Source organism: Bradysia coprophila, chromosome II, assembly GCF_014529535.1.
Source record: "Bradysia coprophila strain Holo2 chromosome II, BU_Bcop_v1, whole genome shotgun sequence".
NCBI classification, from domain to species: Eukaryota; Metazoa; Arthropoda; class Insecta; order Diptera; family Sciaridae; genus Bradysia; species Bradysia coprophila.
The window spans coordinates 3921899-3943355 of NC_050735.1; the positions used below are offsets into that span (position 1 = coordinate 3921899).

At 37.4% G+C, this 21457-nt stretch overlaps 4 protein-coding genes across 5 annotated transcripts; 2 read left to right on the top strand and 2 right to left on the bottom strand.

The window, feature by feature from the left end:
• Positions 1 to 3790: 3790 nt before the first annotated feature.
• On the top strand, positions 3791 to 7121 carry LOC119067386 (pickpocket protein 28-like). The gene is made up of 7 exons (XM_037170315.1): positions 3791 to 3887; positions 3965 to 4068; positions 4145 to 4387; positions 5721 to 5972; positions 6038 to 6525; positions 6593 to 6797; positions 6870 to 7121. The coding sequence occupies exons 1-7, from the start codon at positions 3819 to 3821 to the stop codon at positions 7063 to 7065; spliced, it is 1557 nt and encodes a 518-aa protein (XP_037026210.1). The 5' UTR covers positions 3791 to 3818; the 3' UTR covers positions 7066 to 7121.
• A 3899-nt stretch (positions 7122 to 11020) lies between these two features.
• On the bottom strand, positions 11021 to 11859 carry LOC119067394. The gene is made up of 2 exons (XM_037170326.1): positions 11689 to 11859; positions 11021 to 11624 (listed from the first exon to the last, which is right to left on the bottom strand). Exons 1-2 carry the CDS (start codon positions 11761 to 11763, stop codon positions 11127 to 11129), a joined length of 573 nt encoding a protein of 190 aa, XP_037026221.1. The 5' UTR covers positions 11764 to 11859; the 3' UTR covers positions 11021 to 11126.
• A 1885-nt stretch (positions 11860 to 13744) lies between these two features.
• LOC119067397 (hercynylcysteine sulfoxide lyase-like) lies at positions 13745 to 16370 on the top strand. Of its 2 annotated transcripts, XM_037170348.1 has the most exons (5): positions 13767 to 13803; positions 13867 to 14021; positions 15025 to 15114; positions 15174 to 15893; positions 15950 to 16370. In XM_037170348.1, exons 2-5 carry the CDS (start codon positions 14009 to 14011, stop codon positions 16354 to 16356), a joined length of 1230 nt encoding a protein of 409 aa, XP_037026243.1. In that variant the 5' UTR covers positions 13767 to 13803; positions 13867 to 14008; the 3' UTR covers positions 16357 to 16370. The 2 variants fall into 2 exon arrangements, with proteins under 2 accessions (XP_037026235.1, XP_037026243.1); XM_037170340.1 differs by having other exon boundaries at positions 13745 to 14021.
• Positions 16371 to 16523: 153 nt separating this feature from the next.
• LOC119067409 (histone acetyltransferase Tip60) lies at positions 16524 to 19977 on the bottom strand. The gene is given in 6 exon segments (XM_037170359.1): positions 16524 to 16815; positions 16894 to 17056; positions 17122 to 17530; positions 18999 to 19175; positions 19177 to 19650; positions 19836 to 19977. Coding segments are annotated over 6 exon segments (1485 nt in total). The 5' UTR covers positions 19881 to 19977; the 3' UTR covers positions 16524 to 16598.
• Positions 19978 to 21457: the final 1480 nt, after the last annotated feature.

Below are 21457 nucleotides of genomic sequence, written 5' to 3' on the forward strand. Positions count from 1 at the left end.
AGAAATTGCTGTTTCTGTGATTCCAAAGAGGAAAATACTTTCGGTGAAGCACAGTCATTGGCTAAGACTCGGAACAGGTTAGGTATCGCTTGATCTGAACCTGACATATTAACATCACTAAAAGTTCAGGTAAATCAGGTCAGGTTTCAGAAAGATCTTGGACTTATTGAGGTGTACCTACCTGAAATTTGACCTGATTACCAGAACTTTTACTGATTGACAGATTTCAGGTAAATTCAGCACAGATGAAAATATGGATCTAAATCTTGCCGTGATTAACAGTGAGCCACCGACTCTTTTTATAATTAAAATTTAATTCGCTCAGAGGTTACTTGAACTGAACTGACTTCTGACGTTTGTTTACTATGTGCTGAAATGAAAATCTCATTTTAATCCGATCAAAATCCGTTTCGTATGCGCTGTGTGGTTATAGTTACTTGTTCGTCGAGGGAAGAACACGCTACGCTCTGACCACAAACAACACCCTAGAAATGGAATTTCCAACATTTTTTCCCGAGTTAAACACAACGCTTTTCACAACAAAGGCTTTCGAAGTTTTAGCTGAGGTGAGAAAATGACTATTTCGCCTGAGTTGTGAAATAGTTATTTTTGCAGCTCAACATCTTAACGAGAAAAATTTGCAAACTTTGGATGTCCTTTGTTGCATAAATCGTTGTATGAATTTCGGTGCAAAGTACTTGATTAGGCTTACGATGTGTATTATGACACACTGAGGTCACGTGTCATAATTACACATCTAGAGCATGAAAAATTACTTTTCACTCGATGACATAAACAACCATTGCCAGTTTTTAATGTTATGAGGCTCGTTTATTTCACCTTTTATCGCACACATCTATCATTCAGTTATACATTCATCATTCATATCTCTCTGTGTCAGCGAACCAATCAGTCAACTCTGCCCAAGGATTTACTTTTGGAAAGGTCAAGGTCGGGTCACACAGATGCAGATACGAGGGTGACACACACAAAATTTGACAGTTTCATCTAAGTATTTTCTAATCAATTTTGTGTTTTTAAAGAAAGCGAGAGATGGTGTTTGGATTTAGTGCAGGTCGATATGTAGTTCCGTAAGATTTACGTTATTAAGAAATTTTCTTTGTCTAATCTTGTTTGCCATGAAAAGTTGTGGTAAAAATTTTTTTTTACGGAAAATGGATAATCGTTTTTCCGATCGGAAAAGCCATTTATATGAAAACCTTGAAAGTCGAATATCTCCGAAAATACATTTTTTTTTTATTTCTTCTGTTCTGGTAAGTATGGCTCATTGCTGATATTTCATAGAAGAATTTTTTTTGAGGAGTCGGAATAAACGTGGTGTCATTGGATAGCTACATTCAAGTACTTCTGATTTCTGATGCTATTACGTTAACCATCGAGAGAGTTCAGACAGGAACCAGAAAAATCGTCAGAATTCCCTGCACTTTTAAAGTTCTAGGATTGGGAAGACAGTAGACCATGAAGACGTCACTTATTTTTACGAACTGACCTCTGGTGACTTCAAACTTGTTAAAAGTCCAAATGTTAGCCGAAAAAATTTCCAAAAACGTAAGAAATGTCTAGTGTCTAGAGCAAGGAAGTGCTAGAAACGTCGGGATTCGACTTTATTTTGGATGGTTTACTCCGTAAAGAATCTCAAAAACAATTTCACCCTGGAACGGAACCAATAAAGTAGTTATGTCACAAGAAAAAGCTTTCGTAAATGTGATTTGAATTTTCTTTAGGGAAAATCGTCAATAACATCCCAAATATGGAACTTTCTATAATCCTTGAGCCGTAATAAAGGAGAGGAGAAGTAGTGACGAAATGTATGTGCAAGAAACACTTGAATTACTACCCCAAATTATTGCAGCGTATGTTTTATTCCTTAATCCTTAAAAGCACATGTATGACTTTTCCAGGCCATGTCTCAGGCTCCTAAACATCATGGCCGGATGAAATCAGAAGTACGTGAATGTAGCGTTCCGACTCCTCTAAAAAGAAGTTCTTCCAAGAAATATCGGTAATGAGCTATACTTACCAGAACAGAAGAAATTTTTCAAAAAAATATTGTATTTTCGTAGATATTTGACTTTCAAGGTTTTCATATAAATGGCTTTTCCTGCCGGAAAAAGTATTTTCCATTTTCCCAAAAAAAATTTGTTCCACAACTTTTTATGGCAAACAAGATTAGACAATTGGAAAATTTCTTAATAACATAAATTGCACGGAGCCATTTTTTTCGACGTATCGACCTGGACCAACGCACTGACAGTGCTATGCCTGAACTAATTCTTAAATTTGACAACTTCATAGTAGACGAATTATATTTTATCTGTTCCCGCAACTCTAGCCCGGGTATCTAATAAAATGGCGATCTGCCTCCAAATATACAGCATTAAACTCTTCCTATTTGAACACAAAATAAATTTTCTTTTATCAAGAACGTGTTGTGTGGTTGTAAATTGTGATTGATTCAAATCAGTAAATTTAGATTGTATTTTAATAAAAATATCAGTACAGTCAGAGGCAGTGAAATTTCAGCATAAACTTGCTTTAGCTTGTGTTCCACACATACAATCAAAACAGTTTATACGGTTGACGCTTGTTCTCCCTTTTCTAATATTTTTTTGCATTTTTTTTATTTTTAGAAATTTTGAAGTTTTTTTTATAGTCACGAAAGTCCCGAGGGGGACCGCACTGAATTTGTAACTCTTTTTCCTCGTGCAATTCTTTTTTCGGCATGCAACTCTTTTGCAACTCTTTATTTTTGCGTGCAACTATTTTTTTCAGATTGCAACTCTTTGCAACTCCTTTAGTGCGGTCCCCCTCGGAAAATCCACGCTCTTTCTTCTTTGTAGAAATTTGGTCTGACCTATGAGCCATGCTAATGTTAATTAATACATATTTAAAATAACTGAAGTGAAGCAGTGTACAACTACAACCTATACCCTTCCAGCTCTTTTTTTGTTAATTGCAGTTAACGTTAACCGTTCTAAGTGCTTGCTTCAATTAGTAATAAATGAAAACAAATTGCTTGTTGAAACAAATAAAGTAGCAGATTTGAATTGTGATTCATAGATCAAGTCAAAAGTACACAGAACCTTTATGTTGAATTATTTATTCTCCAATTATGCATTTCTATAATAGCCGGTACGCCTTTATATAACTAATAAACGAATAGAGCCGGTTTCTGTAAATACAATCGGGATTAATAAAAACAAATAAAATTATTACACATTTTACCATTGAAAGTTGATATTATGCCAGCAGTTATGCAGTGCAGAGTCGTAATTTGAGTTGGGTGGTTTAAAAGACGTTTAATGAAAATTTGCAAAAAGTAAGAGCGATTAGAATGTATTTATTTGTGAAGACAATTTTTAGCATTTCTTCATCATTTCTTCAAATCAAAACTAAATTACGGCAATTTTTACGATCTCTCCAGAGATGGACGAATTTCTATTTTGAAGTAACTCGCAATTCACCCTTATATTCTAGAGAATAGAATTAAAAAAAAATAAATTAATTGATTTCGAGATACTTAAAGTTTCTTAGTCACAGGACATGGGTCATAGATTCATACGTTGAAGGAAAAAAAATTGTTCTATCTCAGCGGGTTTCTTCATATCATGTACTATTTTTGTAGACTTTGTCGTATGAAAAAATCGACGGCAGCTGAAACGGCCCTGTAACTAAAAAAAATCGTACATTTCCACTGAGGATAAAGAACTATGAACAGGTAAAATAATTATATTTTTTAAACGTTCAGTTAGTCACAGTTTGGCTCAGTACTCGGGTCGACATTAAGTGTCTGCATAATGAAAGTGCATAGGGTCGGTTTGGCTCAGAATGCAGAGGAAACTCCTGCAAAAGATAATAGTCATGGTGTAAGTTAACCAACAAGAAAATCACGCAAAGTACGTTAATGGGTTCACAATTTCTTTGAAAAAAAAAATCATTGCAGAGCAAAGCAGGTGTATTCCAAAATGTTTTTAAAGAGTTCGCTCAGCGGAGTACAATTCATGGATTGCCCTATTTAGGAGACCAGAAATTACACCATTTCGAACGGTGCGGTCTAGTGACGTGTTTTATTGTTATATAGGAGCAAAAGGTGTGTCGGCAATTCGAAACTTTTACATTTCAGTTTTTGGTGGTTTCTTTTGCTGATTGTATCGATTGTCGGCTCAACTATCTTTATCCATCGTACGTACGAAAAATGGAATGAAAATCCGATCATCATCAGTTTGGCAACGAAACCGACTTCCGTGTGGCACATACCTTTTCCGGCAATCACAATTTGTCCACAGAAAAAAATCAAATCCGAGTATTTGAACACAACGGACGTTATTGTAAACCTTTTTGACTATCAGAACGCGACGACCGAAGAGTAAGTGTCATGAAAGTTGCTGAGTTGGAAACCACATAAACACTTTATCGGCTTCGGCAACGCACTGTCAGTGCTTTGGCTTCGGTTTAAGAGTGATATCGCCAAATCTTCAGGTGATTTTTATAACTTTGGGAACAAGCGGGCTCCGATTTGATTGAGTGATAGCTCGTTGGATTCGTCTTTCAATTCTAGGAAACACGTATCTTTCACTTTTTCGAAAAAAAAATATTTTTTGTGAAAAACGTTCAAAAGTAAAGACATGTCAGAGGGTTCCGAAAACAGTTTTTCGGCAATAAGTCAAGAAAAAATAATTTTAAATTGTTGTAATGTTGTACGAATATCGGCCTTGGAAAGACCTATACGTAGAGTATACGCACTGGCTGGTGCCAGCACATCCACGAGAGTTATGACTAAAAATATGTTCGGAGAGTCCGCCTTCCCTGCAGCTTCGATGTTCCACGGAACTGAGTATGGGGTGTTGTAGCTGGCCTCCACATATAAATGAACTCAGTACTTTTGTGCTGCAAGCCTAGAAGTCTTGAAAAAAAAGTTGGTGCCAAAATGTAGATTTTTCCCTTTTTTCTAGGGGCCCAACTGCTGGAACAGCGTCTGGAACGGTACTACGGCAGTAATTTTTTGTCGTCTACTATCCTTTTATCTTATCAATAGAAAAACGCTTGGCTATGTCGCGAATATATGTCGTTAAAGCAGATCCAATGTTAGTAATATCAAGAGAAAAATTATTAAATTTTTCTCGGAGGATTTTAGTCAAAAAAAGTGTTAGCATATAGCACATGACCTCATGAGTTTTTCAATTGGACCAATATTTGCTACGCGACATGAGTTCGGAAAAACGATATAATCAAGTGGGGAGCAAACGGTTTTCGAAGCTGTAGGGAAGACGGACTCCGAACATTCACTATATTTTCAGTCATAACTCTCATGAATGTACTGGCACCAGCCAGTGCGTATACTCTACCTGTAGGTCTTTCTAAGGCCGACATTCATACAACGTTAACAATTTAAAATTATTTTTTCTTGAGTTTATTGCCGAAAGACTGTTTTCGGAACCCTCTGACATGTCTTTACTTTTGAACGTTTTTCACAGAAAATAGTTTTTTTTTTGAAAAAGTGAAAGATACATGTTTCCTAGAATTGAAAGACTAATCCAACGAGCTATCACTTATTAAAATTGGAGCCCGCTTGTTCCCCAATCGCCTGAAGTCTTGGCAATATCACTTTTAAGATTCATTGAATTTTTCTTTCGATTTGTTTGGTTTTGATGAGCTATTAAAGGGCTCACTCGCTCAAATAATAATTTCCATCATTTTAGACTCAGGCTTCTAGAGACAATCTTTCAGTTACTAGAAACCACCCTCAAGGCTCCAATCGACGTTCAGAACGTTTCATTATCTTCAAATGACTTAACTGAAATGATGAAGAAAATTGCACCAACTCCAGGCGATACAATAGCGTCTTGTATAAGTAATGTGTACACTCCAACATGTGGAAGAACCGTTCTAACAGCCAATGGTGTTTGTTTCTCGGTTAACATGCTTAACGCTCGCGACTTATACCGAGAGGGGTAATCGAATTTACACCGGATGTGATTTCAATAGACTGAGAATTGTTCTTTATTTAAAACTGAAGCATTATTCACAACGATGAGGAACCCCAAGAAATGGAGGAACTGCAATGGACGCGAGATGGTGGTTTCATCGCAGATCAATGGATAGATACTAGAACTGCTATGTATCCGTATCGATCGTATCACCATCCGAGTGTCGATGCAATGAAGTTGGTTTTGAAAAATTACAAGGAATTCATTCAGGACAGGGAACCCTACCAAACCGGATACACATTTTTGTTGCATGCGCCCGACGATGTGCCAAACTTTCACTGGCGCACTTATCAACGTTCCATTCGTGATATGAAGGATGTAACTGTTCTCATAATACCGAAAGTGATCACTACCACAAATGAACTGCGAAGCTATAGGTCGGAACGGCGATCGTGTTACTACACAGATGAACGATATCTGAAATTTTATAAAATTTACACGCAGAACAATTGCGAGTTGGAGTGTCTGACGAACTTCACTCTGACTTATTGCGGTTGTGTTAAGTTTTCGATGCCACGTAAGCCTGGAATTCATTATATTTGCAACGAAGAGTTTATTTAATTGCAAAAAAAATTCCTTCATAGGAGTTGCAACGACGGACATATGCGGTATTCCGAAAATTGATTGTGTACGCGAAGCATCCATGATATACTTTGCGCCAACGTCGAAGAATGCTAGCAGTATGTCCAGAGTTAACAACTGCAACTGTCTACCATCGTGCACACAAATCACGTATAGTGCCGAGGTCACTTCGGCGGTTCGGCATTTTATTCCGAAAGCTGTGACTGAGTATGTAGACCATAGAAAGAAGATCCTGAATAACAATTTTAATTATTTTCTTTTTTTCTTTCGTTTTCCCAGTCAGTTTAGGATGTTTTTCACCTACAAAAGTCCAACATTTGAGGCTGCTGTTCGTTCGGAGAATTTTGGAATGAGTGACTTTGTAGCCGGTTGTGGCGGATTGCTTGGCTTGTTTATGGGAATATCCGTTCTAAGCGTACTGGAAATTGTCTACTTCTTTACAATCCATTTGATTGTCAATGTTAAGAAGAAATAATTAAATTTTCATCAGGAAATCATTGAAATATTGAATTTTTATTAAATGCGTCAGGCCAGCAGCGTTCTCTTAATTTTTTGTTGTTTATTCATTCAAAGTGTTCTCTATCACCAACGCACTTCAAGAACAGGCACGAGAACAGAATTTGAAAAAGAGACCTCCACGACGCAGTAGTCCGAAATTCTCATATAAATTCAGTTTTTTTCAGTTGGTATTAGGGCTCGGAACAGATCAGATCAATCTGAATTTTTTTCAGATTGATCTGAAATTTAACCGATCTGAAAATTTTGATCTGATCTGATTCTGATCTGAAATCTGAAGACTTCTACCTGATCTGATCTGATCCAGTCTGAATGATCTGAAGCGATCTGAAGTCTCACGAATAAAATTTTAAATTCCAAAACTTGCTACTATTATTTTGGAAACTAGAGGGGTTCCGTTTAGTTTGAAAGAGGCTGTTGATAGAGATAGTATTGTAGTTAAGACTGCGACCAGGAAGGTGAGCGAGGGCGATATTAAGGGTGCGGTTAGAGTTTTATGTTCTAGTGAGTCGGTAGCCCCTCAAACAGTTGAGACAGCAGTTAAGTTGCAGGCTAAGCACCCGGTTGATAATGGTGACGTTTTTGAGCAGGTGGAGGTAGATGTCGATATAGGTCTCACTACGGTGAATGAAGTTGTTCGTGCAATTAGGAGTTTTCCTTTGAGCTCGTCCGGAGGAATTGGGGGAATGCGGCCTAGACATTTGAAAGATCTTATATCTTTTACTTGTGGCGATTCAGCAAATCGTTTATTGAAGGCGATTTGTTCATTGATGGATGTTGTTCGGTCAGGTAAAGTGCAGAATGATGTGTCAAAAGTTTTTTTTGGTGCTTCTTTAACTGCTCTTAATAAGGGAGAGAGCGATGTGCGGCCGATAGCAGTTGGCCTTGTTTGGAGGCGCATGGCGGGAAAGATTTCGAATTTTAAGGTTAGAGATGTGTTAGTAGAGAAGTTGAAACCCGTTCAGTTTGGTTTCGGTGTAAAAGGAGGTGCTGAGGCTTTGGTTCATTCGGTACGTAGGTTTTGTAAGGCTAGGCATGGTAAGCCGATGGCTTTAGTCAAGTTTGATTTTGAGAATGCTTTTAACATGCTTTTCAGGAAGTTTATGTTAGGTGAAGTGGAGGACATTTGTCCTGAGTTGCTGCCTTTGTTGCAGCAAGCGTATAGGCTTCATTCGAATCTTTATTTTCTTGACGACCCTTTTTTGTCGCAGAGAGGATTCCAACAAGGAGATCCATTAGGTCCGCCGGGTTTCTGTATAGGAATTATGAAGATGACTCATTCTCTTTTGTCTAGGTTTAATGGTTGGTATTTAGATGATGGTTGTATTGGTGATGAATTATCAACAATTCTAGTTGATATTCAGAATGTTTTGTCGTTTTATGAGGTTTCAGGGCTACGGTTGAATTCTAGTAAGTGTGAGGTTTTCTTCATTAATGCGACTCCTGATGAAGAGGCTTGTATGTATGCTGAGATATCGGCCTTGTTGCCGGGTATTAAAAAGGTTGATGAGTCGTCTTTAGAGATGTTAGGTGCCCCGATATTTGAGTCTGGTCTAAAAAGGATGTTTTCGTCAAAGATGCAAGAGATTAAGTTGATGTGTGACAGGTTGAGATTGATGGATGTTCATCCTGCTTTGTGTGTGTTCAGGAAGTCTTTGAGTAGTTGTAGATTCAGTTATTTGTTGCGTGCTTCTGAAGCTTATTTGTTGTCGGATAGTCTTAAGGCTGTTGACGAAATTTTTCGATCAACATTAGAAGCTATTACGAATACTAGAGTAGAAGGTTCATCGTGGGATCAGGCTTCTTTTCCGTTGTCATTTGGGGGTTTGGGTGTTCGAAGAGTTGAGGAGCTAGCAGTACCAGCGTATTTGTCTTCTATTTATTCTTCATCAAATTTATCTAACATGATACTTCAGAAGTTTGGTCTAGAAATTATTGATGAAGAAATTTTAAAATTTATTTCTGAAATTCCAATTGAATTTATTCCAGAAAATGAGGTATTGAGAAAAGAACAAAGAAATTGGGACCTACCTAAGATCAAGCATCAATTTAATGAGATGTTCGAATCTGGTGATCTTAAGACTCGTGCCAGACTACTTGCGTCATCGACTAAAGAATCTTCAAAGTGGCTGCAGGTGGTTCCATCGAGTCAATTGGGATTGTTACTGGATAATAACACCTCTAGAATTGCTGTTGGTCTTCGACTAGGTTCTCAATTATGCGAAGAACATAAATGTGTTTGTGGTGAGATTGTTGCAAAGGATGGTTTACATGGTCTATCATGTGCTAAATGTGCAGAAGGAAAATTCGCTAGACATGACAGTATGAATATGATTTTCTCTCATGGTTTTTCTAGTGCAGGTATTCCTAACATAATACAGCCACCTGGTATCTCACGAGATGATGGTAAAAGACCTGATGGAGTGACTTTGATACCATGGAGTCATGGTAGATCATTGTTGTGGGATGTAACTGTGAGAGATACAATGGCTGCATCCTATATTACCGATTCATCAAAGAAAGCACGGTCAATTGCTGACAGAGCGGAGAGGCATAAACATAATCATTATATGAAATTAAAGCAAAATTATTTATTCACTCCGCTTGCTTTCGAGACATTAGGTTGCATGGGTCCTGAAACGAAGAAATTTGTGGACAAATTGGGATCATTAATGAAAAAGGCAACTGGTGAGGTTAGATCAAAGGACTATCTTTTGCAACGAATTTCAATCGCTATCCAACGTGGAAACGCTGCCTGTATTTTGGGCACATTAGGGAAAAGCAGGATAGATGATTTTTATTTATTGTAAATTTAATTTTAGAAAAGATCGCTTTTTTACTGTCTGCGTCATTATTGTGAGCAGTCTTTTTTTGCGCATTTTCCTTTAATAAATAATTTAGTAAGACGAAACAAAATGCTACTATTATAGAAATATTTTTGATTTTATTAGTTCCCCTGCACTCGCGGAGCCCAGCAGTACAAGAATTTCTAATAAATTAGCATTTGTTTAGTCATACTGATTTTCAGATTTCAGATTGATCCGAAAATTTCCAGATTCACATTTTCAGTTTTCAGATCAGATCAAATCTGCTTCCAATTTTCAGATTTCAGATCAGATCAGATCAAGCCGCCAGAGATCTAGATCTGAATCTGAAATTTTCAGATCGCCTTTTTCCAGATTCAGAACGATCTGTTTCGAGCCCTTATTGGTATAGGCAACGCAGTGGACAGACAGAAATAAGAGGCGGAATGACCGTTAAAAAATCTCTTCTTGTGCCTGTTATTGGAGTGCGTTGCTCTCACTAAAAGACTAGGCACAGAAACAACCATTTTAATTAGTCCCTAAATGGCCGGTTAGACAACGACTATAATTGCTTACCGAAAATGAATGAATGCTTTCAACCTTCACTCTCAAAGCCCTCAAAGCTAAAGCACCCTTCAAGAGTCGGTTAAAATCGAATGCATCTCACAGTTTTGTATCTAGTGAAGTGTAGTCAGTATACTTATGTGCTTAACAGTTCAACAACTCTGGAAGAATTTAATTTTCTCTTTTTGAGTTTAATGGTACTCCTGATAAAACGCGGGTTTGAAATTTGTTGTACTCTTTTTATTTACTGTAAATGGTTCAAAAGGAGTGCAGGAAAATATATATGAAAATCCATTTCGTCACGAGTGAATAAAGTAAGGAAAATATAGAAAAACAGAGGAAAAAGACCACTCGAACGTCAGTCAAATGACGGATGAAAAAGTTTTTTTCGCAGTGCCGTTACAGAAATAACTATTATTGAGTGAAGCACAAACCAAGGTTCTTTCATAACTTTGGTACAAACGGCTGAAAAAATGAACTCGTAAATTTCGTGATTTTATAATACTTTCAAAATTCAATATTACAAAGTGGCTACTCCCCCAAGTTTTTTTTCTTTATTTTTATTTATGTTACAATCCAACTTCTCAATAAAAAATATACTCTTCAAACGTGTCTCAATTATCGTAGAAATTTTTCCAAAATTGCATAGCTTTTATCTTCCCATCGCATCGTCCAGAATAGTCCGACCAGCGGGAATGTTAAAGTATGCTCTCCACGTAATACCATGATCGCCATTCACATTAATTATAGTCTGGTAGTAATAATTTCCAGCAGGAAGAAATTGACCACCGAACAGTTGAGCATTCATGGGCAAATTTTCCACTGAATAATTGCCGTTTAATGGGCATTTTCTATTAAAATTGGCATATCCATCGATGTATTTCAAAAAGACATCCAAAAGTATCGATTTATCGGTACCATCCATAAACTTACACCAATCGCTTCTAATGTTGATAGCGAATTGACGATATCCTCCAGTAAAATGGTAATGCAAAGATGACTGAATTTTGATCGACTCGAAGGGAACCACTGTAAAGCAATTTAATGTCACCAATTTGGCAGTACGATTGTGGAATTTTGTCGAGCAAATCGTATTTTTGCATAAGTTCTTGTTGAATTTACATTCGATGTGATCGACGTACAGGAGATCCTATCAACAATATTGACTATACTTTAAACAAGTACGGGACAACAGTGTTCAAGTCTAGTAATACCATCAGGTTGTTTGTTAGAGCGTGTATTGTCACTGAAGACAATGCTACGACGGACAGTAATATTAAGCGAGACATTTGTTTGCAAATATACGTTGAATTTCTACGATCTTTCGGGAAAAATTTATTTCTATTTTAGCGTTGGGTAGGTTTCACAATGAACTTTTAGGCGCAACTGACACCAAGCCAGTTCGTTATTTTTACATCTCACATCGTTAGTTCAGATCAAAGATTTTTATCAAATATACAATGTGTTATGTTCATCTGTTTTGTCGTTAACAATGCCAGAAATAAACACTTCAGCTCTGACTAATTTATTTTCATTTAGGAAAACGTAATGAATCTCCTAAAACTTTTTTGAATCAATATCTATTTTCATAACTAGGTAGTTAAAGGGAGTTCTTTTGCGCAGTAGATGTGAGATTTCCGATACGAGCGAAGCGAAAGTAAGTCTAAATGTTTGAGTTATTGCCGAGAGGTGACGCACTTCCATTTAATCCATTAAACCCATTTAATCCATTTAATCCAATTTTTATTCCATTTAATCCATTTAATCCATTTAATCCATTAAATCCATTTAATACCATTTAATCTAGAAGTGAGTCACCCCTCGGTTATTGCAGTCAAAAGGTCTGAAAATAGGAACTTTTTGAGTATGCCATACTATTATATGGGGAGAAATTAGAAATAATTCCAAGCATTCCCAGACATTCCTCCAAAATGCTGATTTTTACTAATTTTGGCGTTATTCATTTATTTAAAGTTTTGGCGAAAATGCTCATTAGCTCGCTGTTAAAATGTTACGACGTTACAACGTATTTTACCTCTTATAATTTGTATACATATGAGCGGACCCGTCAGAGTATCCAATTGAAGAAATGCAAATCGACACCGCCTTATTAGTAGTACTTAGTACTTAGGACTTAGACTTAGACAGAAAAATGGAAATATCAAAACATTTCTATTTTTATTGCAATTAGTTGCAACGTGTTGCTAATCGTACCATAATTTCCTATCAGAAACGCTAGATAGTATTTGAGGAAAGGCAATTGTATTTTACGATAATTATCATCGAAAAAAAAACTCATTTACTAAAGAACTATGTTGCGGGTTGAGTTGCTACAATTATATAAATTTAAATTAGTCACTGTAGCAAATGCTGCGCGTGTCAACCGTCACACATAATTTAGAACACATTAACGCACTTTAAGCAAAAGTGATCATTTTCGACAGCCAAACAGAGTACTACACTTAACTCAACTTTGTTAGCAAGAAATTCATGTATGCGATCAACGCACTTCAAGCATGAGTGGTACTCGAAAACACTGTAAAACATTTTCAGAGTGTGAAGAAACTCCAAGAAATATAAATAATTGAAAATTTGTCTTTATGGCATTTCTTCACACTTTGGCGATCTTGGTGATTTTACAAATCAACAAAACATTCTGTCAAGAAAAATCGCCAAGAGTGTGTAGAAACGCTTAAATGTGACGAATCGCCAAAAAAAAAATCTAATTTTGGCCATTTGACTTTGCGATAGTTCACGAGTATGTGAATACAGTTGGAGGTAATGCCATTAGTTCAATGTTAATGCTAGTGACATTATATATATTATGCACCTGTTGCCAAGATTGGTATTTTGACGTGTAGGACATTATTGCTCTAGCCGAAGGCGTGGGTCATAATGCCTACACGTCAAAATAACAGTCTGGCAATAGGTGCATATCATATTTTATCTACCTAGGTGAAATAATAGCAGTGAAAAAGTGCTATTATTTCGCCGTCGGTAGATAAAATAGCGTATTCACCTCTGTCCAAATGTTTATTTAGACACTTGGGATTATAACATTCGCCTTCGGCTCATGCAACAACTCCCCAAGTGTCTAAATAAATATGTGGACAGAGGTGAATAATCTACTATTATCTGTCGAGAACAGATATATCGAGATAAACAAAAACTCCCTAGAGGGATAAGCTCGAGATTATCGTTCTAGACAGATAAAATACCTTACCTACCCACTGTTTTTTCTCAAGCAACTATTTGACGATTAGATTTGCAAACTTGGTTTCGGGCAAGTTTTTTTTTTTTTTTGAATTTAAACCGCGTTTGTCAACAAGGTTTTTCATAGATAAAAATGTGCATGAATGGACGTCAGAATCGATTGTACTTTTTGTGATCAGTTGTCGACGTTGCCAACAAGTGTTAAGATATACCCAAATTGGAACGAAACGAAACAGGAAAGCTTTAAGAAGTATTTCAATCGTCGGTATTGCAATTTCCAATAAAGGTTTTATTTCTTCATTCTTATTCTGTAACTCACCAATGGAATCAAAAGGTACTAATTAATACAACATTTTACCAGATTTTTTCATTCAAACATTTGCTAAAGAAACATAACAAGATTGTGCAGACCACTACTAATACAAACCGTTTAATACATTTGAACATTTCATTCAAATAATCTCCGCTGTAGTACCTAACTCCATTTAAACAATGAAAAGGTGTATAAGAATGATGGATATTTTTTGAGTGAGACGATACTCCTTTTTTACGTTTTTTTTAACCCCATACGAAGTACTGGTAGCTATTACAACTGTAATGCCTTTTGAACCCACGGAGTTCTAAGCATAGGTAGCAAAGCTTTTGCAAAGTGAAATTTTTCCACTGAAAATCGTGTTTAAATTATGGGTTAAAGTTCGGTGATTGCATATTGGGGTCGGCCCTTCCGAAGTTAGGGAAGTCTAAGTGTTTTAAGATTTTTCATATACCTATGTCAAAAATGTAAATGAAAATGAATTCAGAACAAAAAATCGAATGAGTGGATCATGAGTTACTCGACCCTTTTTGCACAAACCGAGTAAGTTCTAACAAAAATGTAAATTTGGGTCTTTTTGGGCCCATTTGGGCCGATTAGGCCCTATTTGGTTTTTTTTTTGTAAATAAATCGAATAAACTTCCTCTGATTTTTTGTTGTAGTTGAGGACCAAGCAGTACTAAAAAATAAATTGGGTATCTAGTCTGAGGCGGCTGCTCTAAGGCTTTGCGTGTTGTTGTTTTTTCATGTAAGCTATGCGCAATTTCTCAGATGCATATTTTATGCAAACATTTTACCCTTTGCACTGCGGCTATGCAGTCAATAAGGGTTACGGACGCATCATTCGCTGCCTGTATGGTATTTGATTTTTTGTATGAACGAAGGACCTTTTACATATTTTTGTCGTTTAACGCCCGAAGGGCTTTTGACTAGCCAGTCCAGATCTGTATTCAGTATAAAAAATCATTCGATGTCAAGTCAACTAGTAATGAAACTAAATTTAATTTTTATTGATTCAACAAAGATAAACCAATGTATCCAGCGTTCGGTCGGACTATGCGAAACGAATTTCTTATGAAACAGGACTTCACACTGCTTAACCATGGCTCATATGGTATCCGATTTTTATCAGTTTAGTTGTGTTACGTATAAGTATAATGACATCCCATATAGGAGCATCTCCGAAAGCTACACTTGCAGCTCTACACAGTTCCCAAAGGCGTGCGGAAGCCAATCCAGACTTGTGGATGAGACGTGATGCTCCAGTGGAACTGGCCAAAGTGCGAGCATTGCTAGGAAAATTTGTTAATGCATCGGCGGACGACATCGTTATGACCATCAATACAACCAGTGCAATGAATGCAATTTTCCGCAATATGGTCTTCGAGTTTGGCGAACGAATCTTACATTTCAATACAATTTACAATTCGATGGGAAGTCTGATTAAGTACATCTGCGATTACAGTAAGGGAGCTGTGAGCAGATTGATATTTAACGTAACGTATCCAATTTCAAATGATCAAATCGTGAAAAACTTCGAAGAATTTCTCGACGTCAATCATGACTCTGCACATCCCATTCGGATAGCTTTAATTGATCATATATCGTCTGAGCCAGGAGTGGTTGTTCCAATTGAAAGACTTATTCCTTTGTTGAAGGCACGCAATATAACTGTACTCGTAGATGGCGCCCATGCCATTGGTCAGATTCCCGTTGACATAACGGCCCTGGCTCCCGACTATTACATAACAAATTGTCACAAATGGTTGTACGCTGCTAGGGGTTGTGCTATGATGTACGTTGACAAAAAGCATCAAGGAACCATTCATCCAGCTCATATCAATTCGGGTTACGTTCAACCGTCTAATTTTCAGCACGAATTTTTCTGGACCGGTGAGAGAATTCGTGTTCACATTTACGCTGCAATTCTAAGTCAAAATTTTTTGTAGGGACAATGGACTATAGTTCATACATGACTGTACCGGCAGCTCTAAAGTTTCGTGAAGATATCGGCGGTGAACAAGCCATTATGTCATACACTCACCAATTAGCAATTGATGGCGGACGTTACATTGCTAATGTTCTCGGAACGGAAGTCCTTCAAGACGACGATCAGATCGCAAACCTTGTTGACGTACGCTTGCCACTTAGCAATCCTGATAATGCCATGCTAAGCACACAATTTTGGATTGACACGATGCTCGTTCATTTTCCCCAAACTTTTGTTCCCGCTCACAAACATGGAGGGAAGTGGTGGATCAGGATATCATCTCAAATTTACAATGACTTGACCGACTTCGATACACTTGGCAAGGTTATTAATAGCATTTGCAATGACATCAACAAGAGAAATTAAAAATTTCCGAAGAATAGTCCCTGTCTTACTCTTTCACAACCAATTTTCTGCGTGCAACTCATTTGCAGTTCTACTTGGATCTGCATGCAACTCTCTTGAGTTCCCCCCTCGAATTTGATATTTTCCAGGTCGAAGGTACACGATCCGTACGAGGTAGGAATAACGCATTTCGTGACACTTAAGACTGTTTATTGACTGGACACTGAAAATATTGATACAAACATACAAAATGCGGTTACTGTTCACCACTTTGAACGCTTCGACCAGTCTTTGGGTGTCCAGTGTAAACAGTTGGAATCGATACGAATTTTTCGCTTTTCCATAGCCTTCTTGTGCTGATCAATGATTTCCCGATTAATACAGACGATGTATTGACCCTTGTAATAATTGATTAGATTTAAATTCTGCAGCGTGGATATAACGTCTTCCTTCTTGATGCTAGTTAGTTCACATATTTCACTGGAAGGAAAATTTGCGATTTTATGGAGAGAATTTCAGGAAAATAATTTTTTGATAAATATCGCGATCGTGTCTTACTTGATCGTCAACTGTGGTCGTTCATTGTCTCCAACAGGTTTTTGATCAATTAAAATTTCTAAAATTGTTTGAGCCCAATACGACCGGTACGACAACAGTCCCAAATCCGATAGTGGCTTCTCGGGCGAACCAGTTTTACCCTCGAATTTCGATAGTTCGTAGCCTAGACGACAATCAGTGGATGTTTAAAGAGAAGCTTTTAATGAACCTCAATCCTGTTCAACTTACTAAATTCAATTAATAATTTCCCGTATCCCTTCCGTTGATACGGCGGCATGGTTAATATGCACGCAACATTGTAGTCTTCCGTACTCTCTTTTTCTTTCGAAAAATAGCCGACAATATGGAATCCATGAGCATCGAATTCGGTCATTACGTAGAATAGGAACGGATCCGTGTCATAGTACAGTGTTTTGTGGTCCAAAAATAGCTTGGCTAATAGGCAGAGATTCTGTGCGTAGCACTTGTTTTTGCGGCCATCGATTTCGAAAAATGAAATCGTTGCCTTTCGATAAATTTCATTGCCGGGCGGATGTCGTAAATTGCATTTGGTTAAATGGCGTTCTAAGCACTTTCGACTGTTGCGATACTTCAAACAAAACTCGCAGATATAAATGCATGGTTCGTTGCACAGTTCCTGCAATGGTAAATATTTCGGTAGAAGACGAATTAACTTAGGTAGATGATGGGTAAATGGACATTATTGATCCAAGGACGATCAGGTGTTAATTTTTTTTCTGCACTTTGTGCTGCACCATTTTTCGAGAAAAATTCTTTGAGACAAGGATCGAAACATGTTATGGTCAGGTCATGCAAAACTAATTCGGTGACTTAATCTCCTTGGAAAGAACTCGGTGAAAGACTGAAGACCGACATGGTTTATAGAGGATGTGAGTGGTTTTCCGTTATGTAAAACTCATGTGGTTGAAAGTAGTCGAGAAGTTTAGAGTACAAACTGGTCAGCTTCAAGTTCAACTCAACAGTTCAACTTGAAGTTGACCTGTTTAGGGATATTATATTTAAATGAGTTCACTGCTGTAACACAGCCATGATAAAATTGGAAGTCACTCTCCCCTGCCATGAATCATACTTCCTCGTCAGCCCTTCAGTTAAGTTCTCTACAAGTTGATTGAGTTAGATTTACATGACCTGATTTGGGGCTGAATCAGGCTGGCTGATCCGGGCGGTATGTGAGAATTTTGCAATTTCTGTATGTAAAGCATACCTTGAACTACGTTTTCCGTTTGAAATACTTCAATTTCAAAAGCCAATCGCTAACAAACAACAATATGCTCGAGTCTCTCCCACATGTAATTTTTCACTTCTAGATCAGGGTGGAAAAGGCAGCTTCGTTAGAAAATTAGTGTTCACTTTTAGCAATGAATTTAGCCTGTACGAAACGATTCCTTTCTCAAATTACAATAAAGGCGCAAACAGATCTTTGCGTTTCTGTTTTAATGGATTTCGTTCAGATATAACATTCTCTAATAACACACAGATGGGTCATTGCGTTTCCTACAAATTTGTCGCCGAAATAAATCATTGGAAATTGGTCGGGACAATAACAGTACAATTTCATGAGAACAGCAATTGAAGGAATTATCAAAGATACTATTTGCAGGAGCCAAGAGACCTGTGAGTAACGTTCGACAATATTGTGGAATGGATATTTGTCACCGGACTTAATGGAAGTCATGTCTGGTTTCTGTACCACCTCGAAGAATATCCACTGAATAGATCAGTCCATCGACTCTTTCTGTTCTTGTGGCTTGACACCTTATTCTTAGGGATTGTCCGCTCTATACCAATCTAAGGTTTCGCACCTTCGGGTATCGAACTCCAAGATAAGGATCTACCATCATGGAAAGTGTCTCAACGACTTCGTATCGAAAACAGGAAATTTCCATAATACAGTAGTACGGTCAAGGAGTAGGGAACAAAGGATCTTTGATTTGGGTTCCGGCTTCTATGGAACTATGGAAGAAGTCTCCTAAAAACTCTGATTTATCTCGAAGACCGTTTTGCATTTAAGGAGAGACTGTCTAGTCTACCGCTGCTCCCACTATCATAAGCAAACAAAAAAAAAACGCTAAGAATCAACTCACTTGCGGATAGGGAGCAAAATACCATGGCTTTATTCGATGTCGTCCCAATTCAATCATTTCAATGTTTTTCATCCTAGTAACAACATCGTCCTGATGCGTAACCATACTGCCAGATTGTCTCGGTGTCGTTGGCGTTGTTTCTTCCGAGTCCTCATTTTCATTGCTGGTCACCACCTTCGGTATTTCCGGAACAGTAGAGGTCAAAAGTGGGAAAATGCAAAGTTAGTAAATTTGGTTCGACCGAACACAGGGGAATCGTTTGCAATACTTTTCGTTTTCGATTGTTTTTCTTTTGCAATGCAGCTGCCAGAACTGCGCTTCCATTAACCAATTGCTCGCTACTCGATATCGGACTGGTCGGCCGGGATTGGATTGGTATTGTAGCTGATGACATGTTCAGTACATGTTTTTTGGGTGTTGTGACGCCAGTATTTTGTCCCGTTGTTGTGCCATCTTTACGAGGAAATTGCACCTTTCGCGTATCGAGAAAATCTTCTGTCACCCATCCGTCGAGTCGTTTGTTGAAATCCACATAATGTACATAGAACATTCCTTGGCCGTTTACATCGCGAATACTAATTATTTCAGCAAGTGGCCAGTCATCCGTCCCATACATACGCACTGGCAGTCGACATCCTTCTGATAGGGACGACTGTAATAAGAAAGTTACGTTAGCGTTTGTTTGTAATCAAAGGAAAACTTGTCTGTTAATTTAGATCGAAAATGAGCTGAAAATAATGTGAGGTTATGTCTCTGTTTGGGTTTTATATTTCGAATTATTGTACGAAAAAACGGTTTTGTTGTGAAAGTTTTGTTATGCTACGAAAGTATACTGACTGTTGATTCACAAATCGATAATATATCCTCGTTTATGTCCATCATTGTAACTGAAATTGAATTTCAGAATGGACTGATGCAAATGTTTGTTTTGGTTTTCAATAATTTTGCTGCCGATTTGACACATTTGACAGTTGGTATAATGAGAGCGGCCATTTGTTATATCAACGTCTTTCTCGTGCGGATCATTCATCTTTTCAAATATTTGCGCTTGTCAAGTGTTGTTGAGTTCTTTTTACTCTTTTTGTGATAAGGTTTAACTGTTTTCAGACAATTCTCATAAAATCTATTAAAAATTCAGATTTGACTCTTATCTCGTAAAACACAGTTACCGATCTGTGCTTTTTAAAGTGTGAAAGTGTAAGTATTTCATGTAAAAATATTTCGTAAAAAGTAAGCCGCGTTTTAAGGGTAGATATTGTAAAGATCGAAAAATTTTGGTGTCTAGTATCTACACTGACAAAAAAGTTTCGAAAAATTCAGCTGTTACAGGTAACTTTGTCTGAACATTATCTGCCGCAGCTGTGTTTTTTGTATGGGGAGCAACAGCTGTCGCAGCTATTGTCGTTTCGGAAATTTTTTGTCAGTGTACTGCCATTATCAGCGCTCGCTCTGGGTCCTACTACTTTCCTCTTTTGTCCTTCATTTCGAAAATTCGTCCTACTGTCCCGCGGAGAAAACTTTTGCAGACCATTCTTTTCATATTAATTTCATGGAAAATAAAAATTTGTTTCCCCCGCTGACTTAGCAGATCTCATGGTCTCGTTCGTGGAAAAAACAATTTTTCGACAGTGGGTGAGTGAGTCAACCATTGGTGGTGTCTTTGTTAGTGAAGTACAAGAAGAATGGTTCATTCATATTCACACATTTTACGAATGACACACAATCACGACAGAGTTAAGTTAACCAGGCAGCAGCGCTGATTTGACTAGAGACCCTATATTTTTTGCGAATAAAATTTTTCAATTTATGTCAGTTTTCATTTGAGTTCATTCTTATACAGTGTATTAGGTCTCTTATTTTACTTATTTTACTTATTTTACTCCAATCCGCGCATAAGCCATCACAACTCGAGCAGTCAATACATCCTTAGAGAGCTAGTTCATGTAAACACCGGAAAACACTCAGTCTGACTGTGGTATCCAGCTACATCTTCGTTATCCAAATTTGTCACTCCATCGAGAGATCCAGTAAGACGAGGTAGGACGGATTGTGAGCACTGGAGGCAATGACTTACTGGTCAAAAATTCGAACTAGCTAGCTCAAGTTACAATAATCTGTTATAACCTGATTAAATGTGTACATACCACTAGTAATCCAATGCGAATTGTTTAGCATAATAAATCGTCGAATCTAACAGTTTTTCACATGAAGATTCATTAAAACAGAGAAGCACTTGCCTGGCCATACATATACTGATTGAAGTCGAAATGCACGAAGGCCTCAAAATCACTGATAAGTCCGCAAAATTTCCTATGCAAACATCATGAGTCAATAAGAATCCTAAGTCTCGTTTTAGTAAACATATTTCACTTGTGAGATGACATGGCTCACCTAAAATTCTCTAATGACATTAGAAATCTCCAAACACGAAGCGTGTATGAGTAAGAGTAAGAGTAAAG

Bases quoted from the DNA above. Each gene is read 5' to 3' on its own strand.
- LOC119067386 (XM_037170315.1), top strand. From the start codon at position 3,819: ATGAAAGTGCATAGGGTCGGTTTGGCTCAGAATGCAGAGGAAACTCCT. The intron at 5,973-6,037 runs GTAATCGAATTT...TTAAAACTGAAG, and splicing joins CGCGACTTATACCGAGAGGG to CATTATTCACAACGATGAGG. The intron at 6,798-6,869 runs GTATGTAGACCA...TCGTTTTCCCAG, and splicing joins ATTCCGAAAGCTGTGACTGA to TCAGTTTAGGATGTTTTTCA.
- LOC119067394 (XM_037170326.1), bottom strand. From the start codon at position 11,763: ATGTCTCGCTTAATATTACTGTCCGTCGTAGCATTGTCTTCAGTGACA. The intron at 11,625-11,688 runs GTATTACTAGAC...TATTGTTGATAG, and splicing joins CTCTAACAAACAACCTGATG to GATCTCCTGTACGTCGATCA.
- LOC119067397 (XM_037170340.1), top strand. The intron at 15,115-15,173 runs GTATCCGATTTT...CATCCCATATAG, and splicing joins GCTTAACCATGGCTCATATG to GAGCATCTCCGAAAGCTACA. The intron at 15,894-15,949 runs GTGAGAGAATTC...AATTTTTTGTAG, and splicing joins GCACGAATTTTTCTGGACCG to GGACAATGGACTATAGTTCA.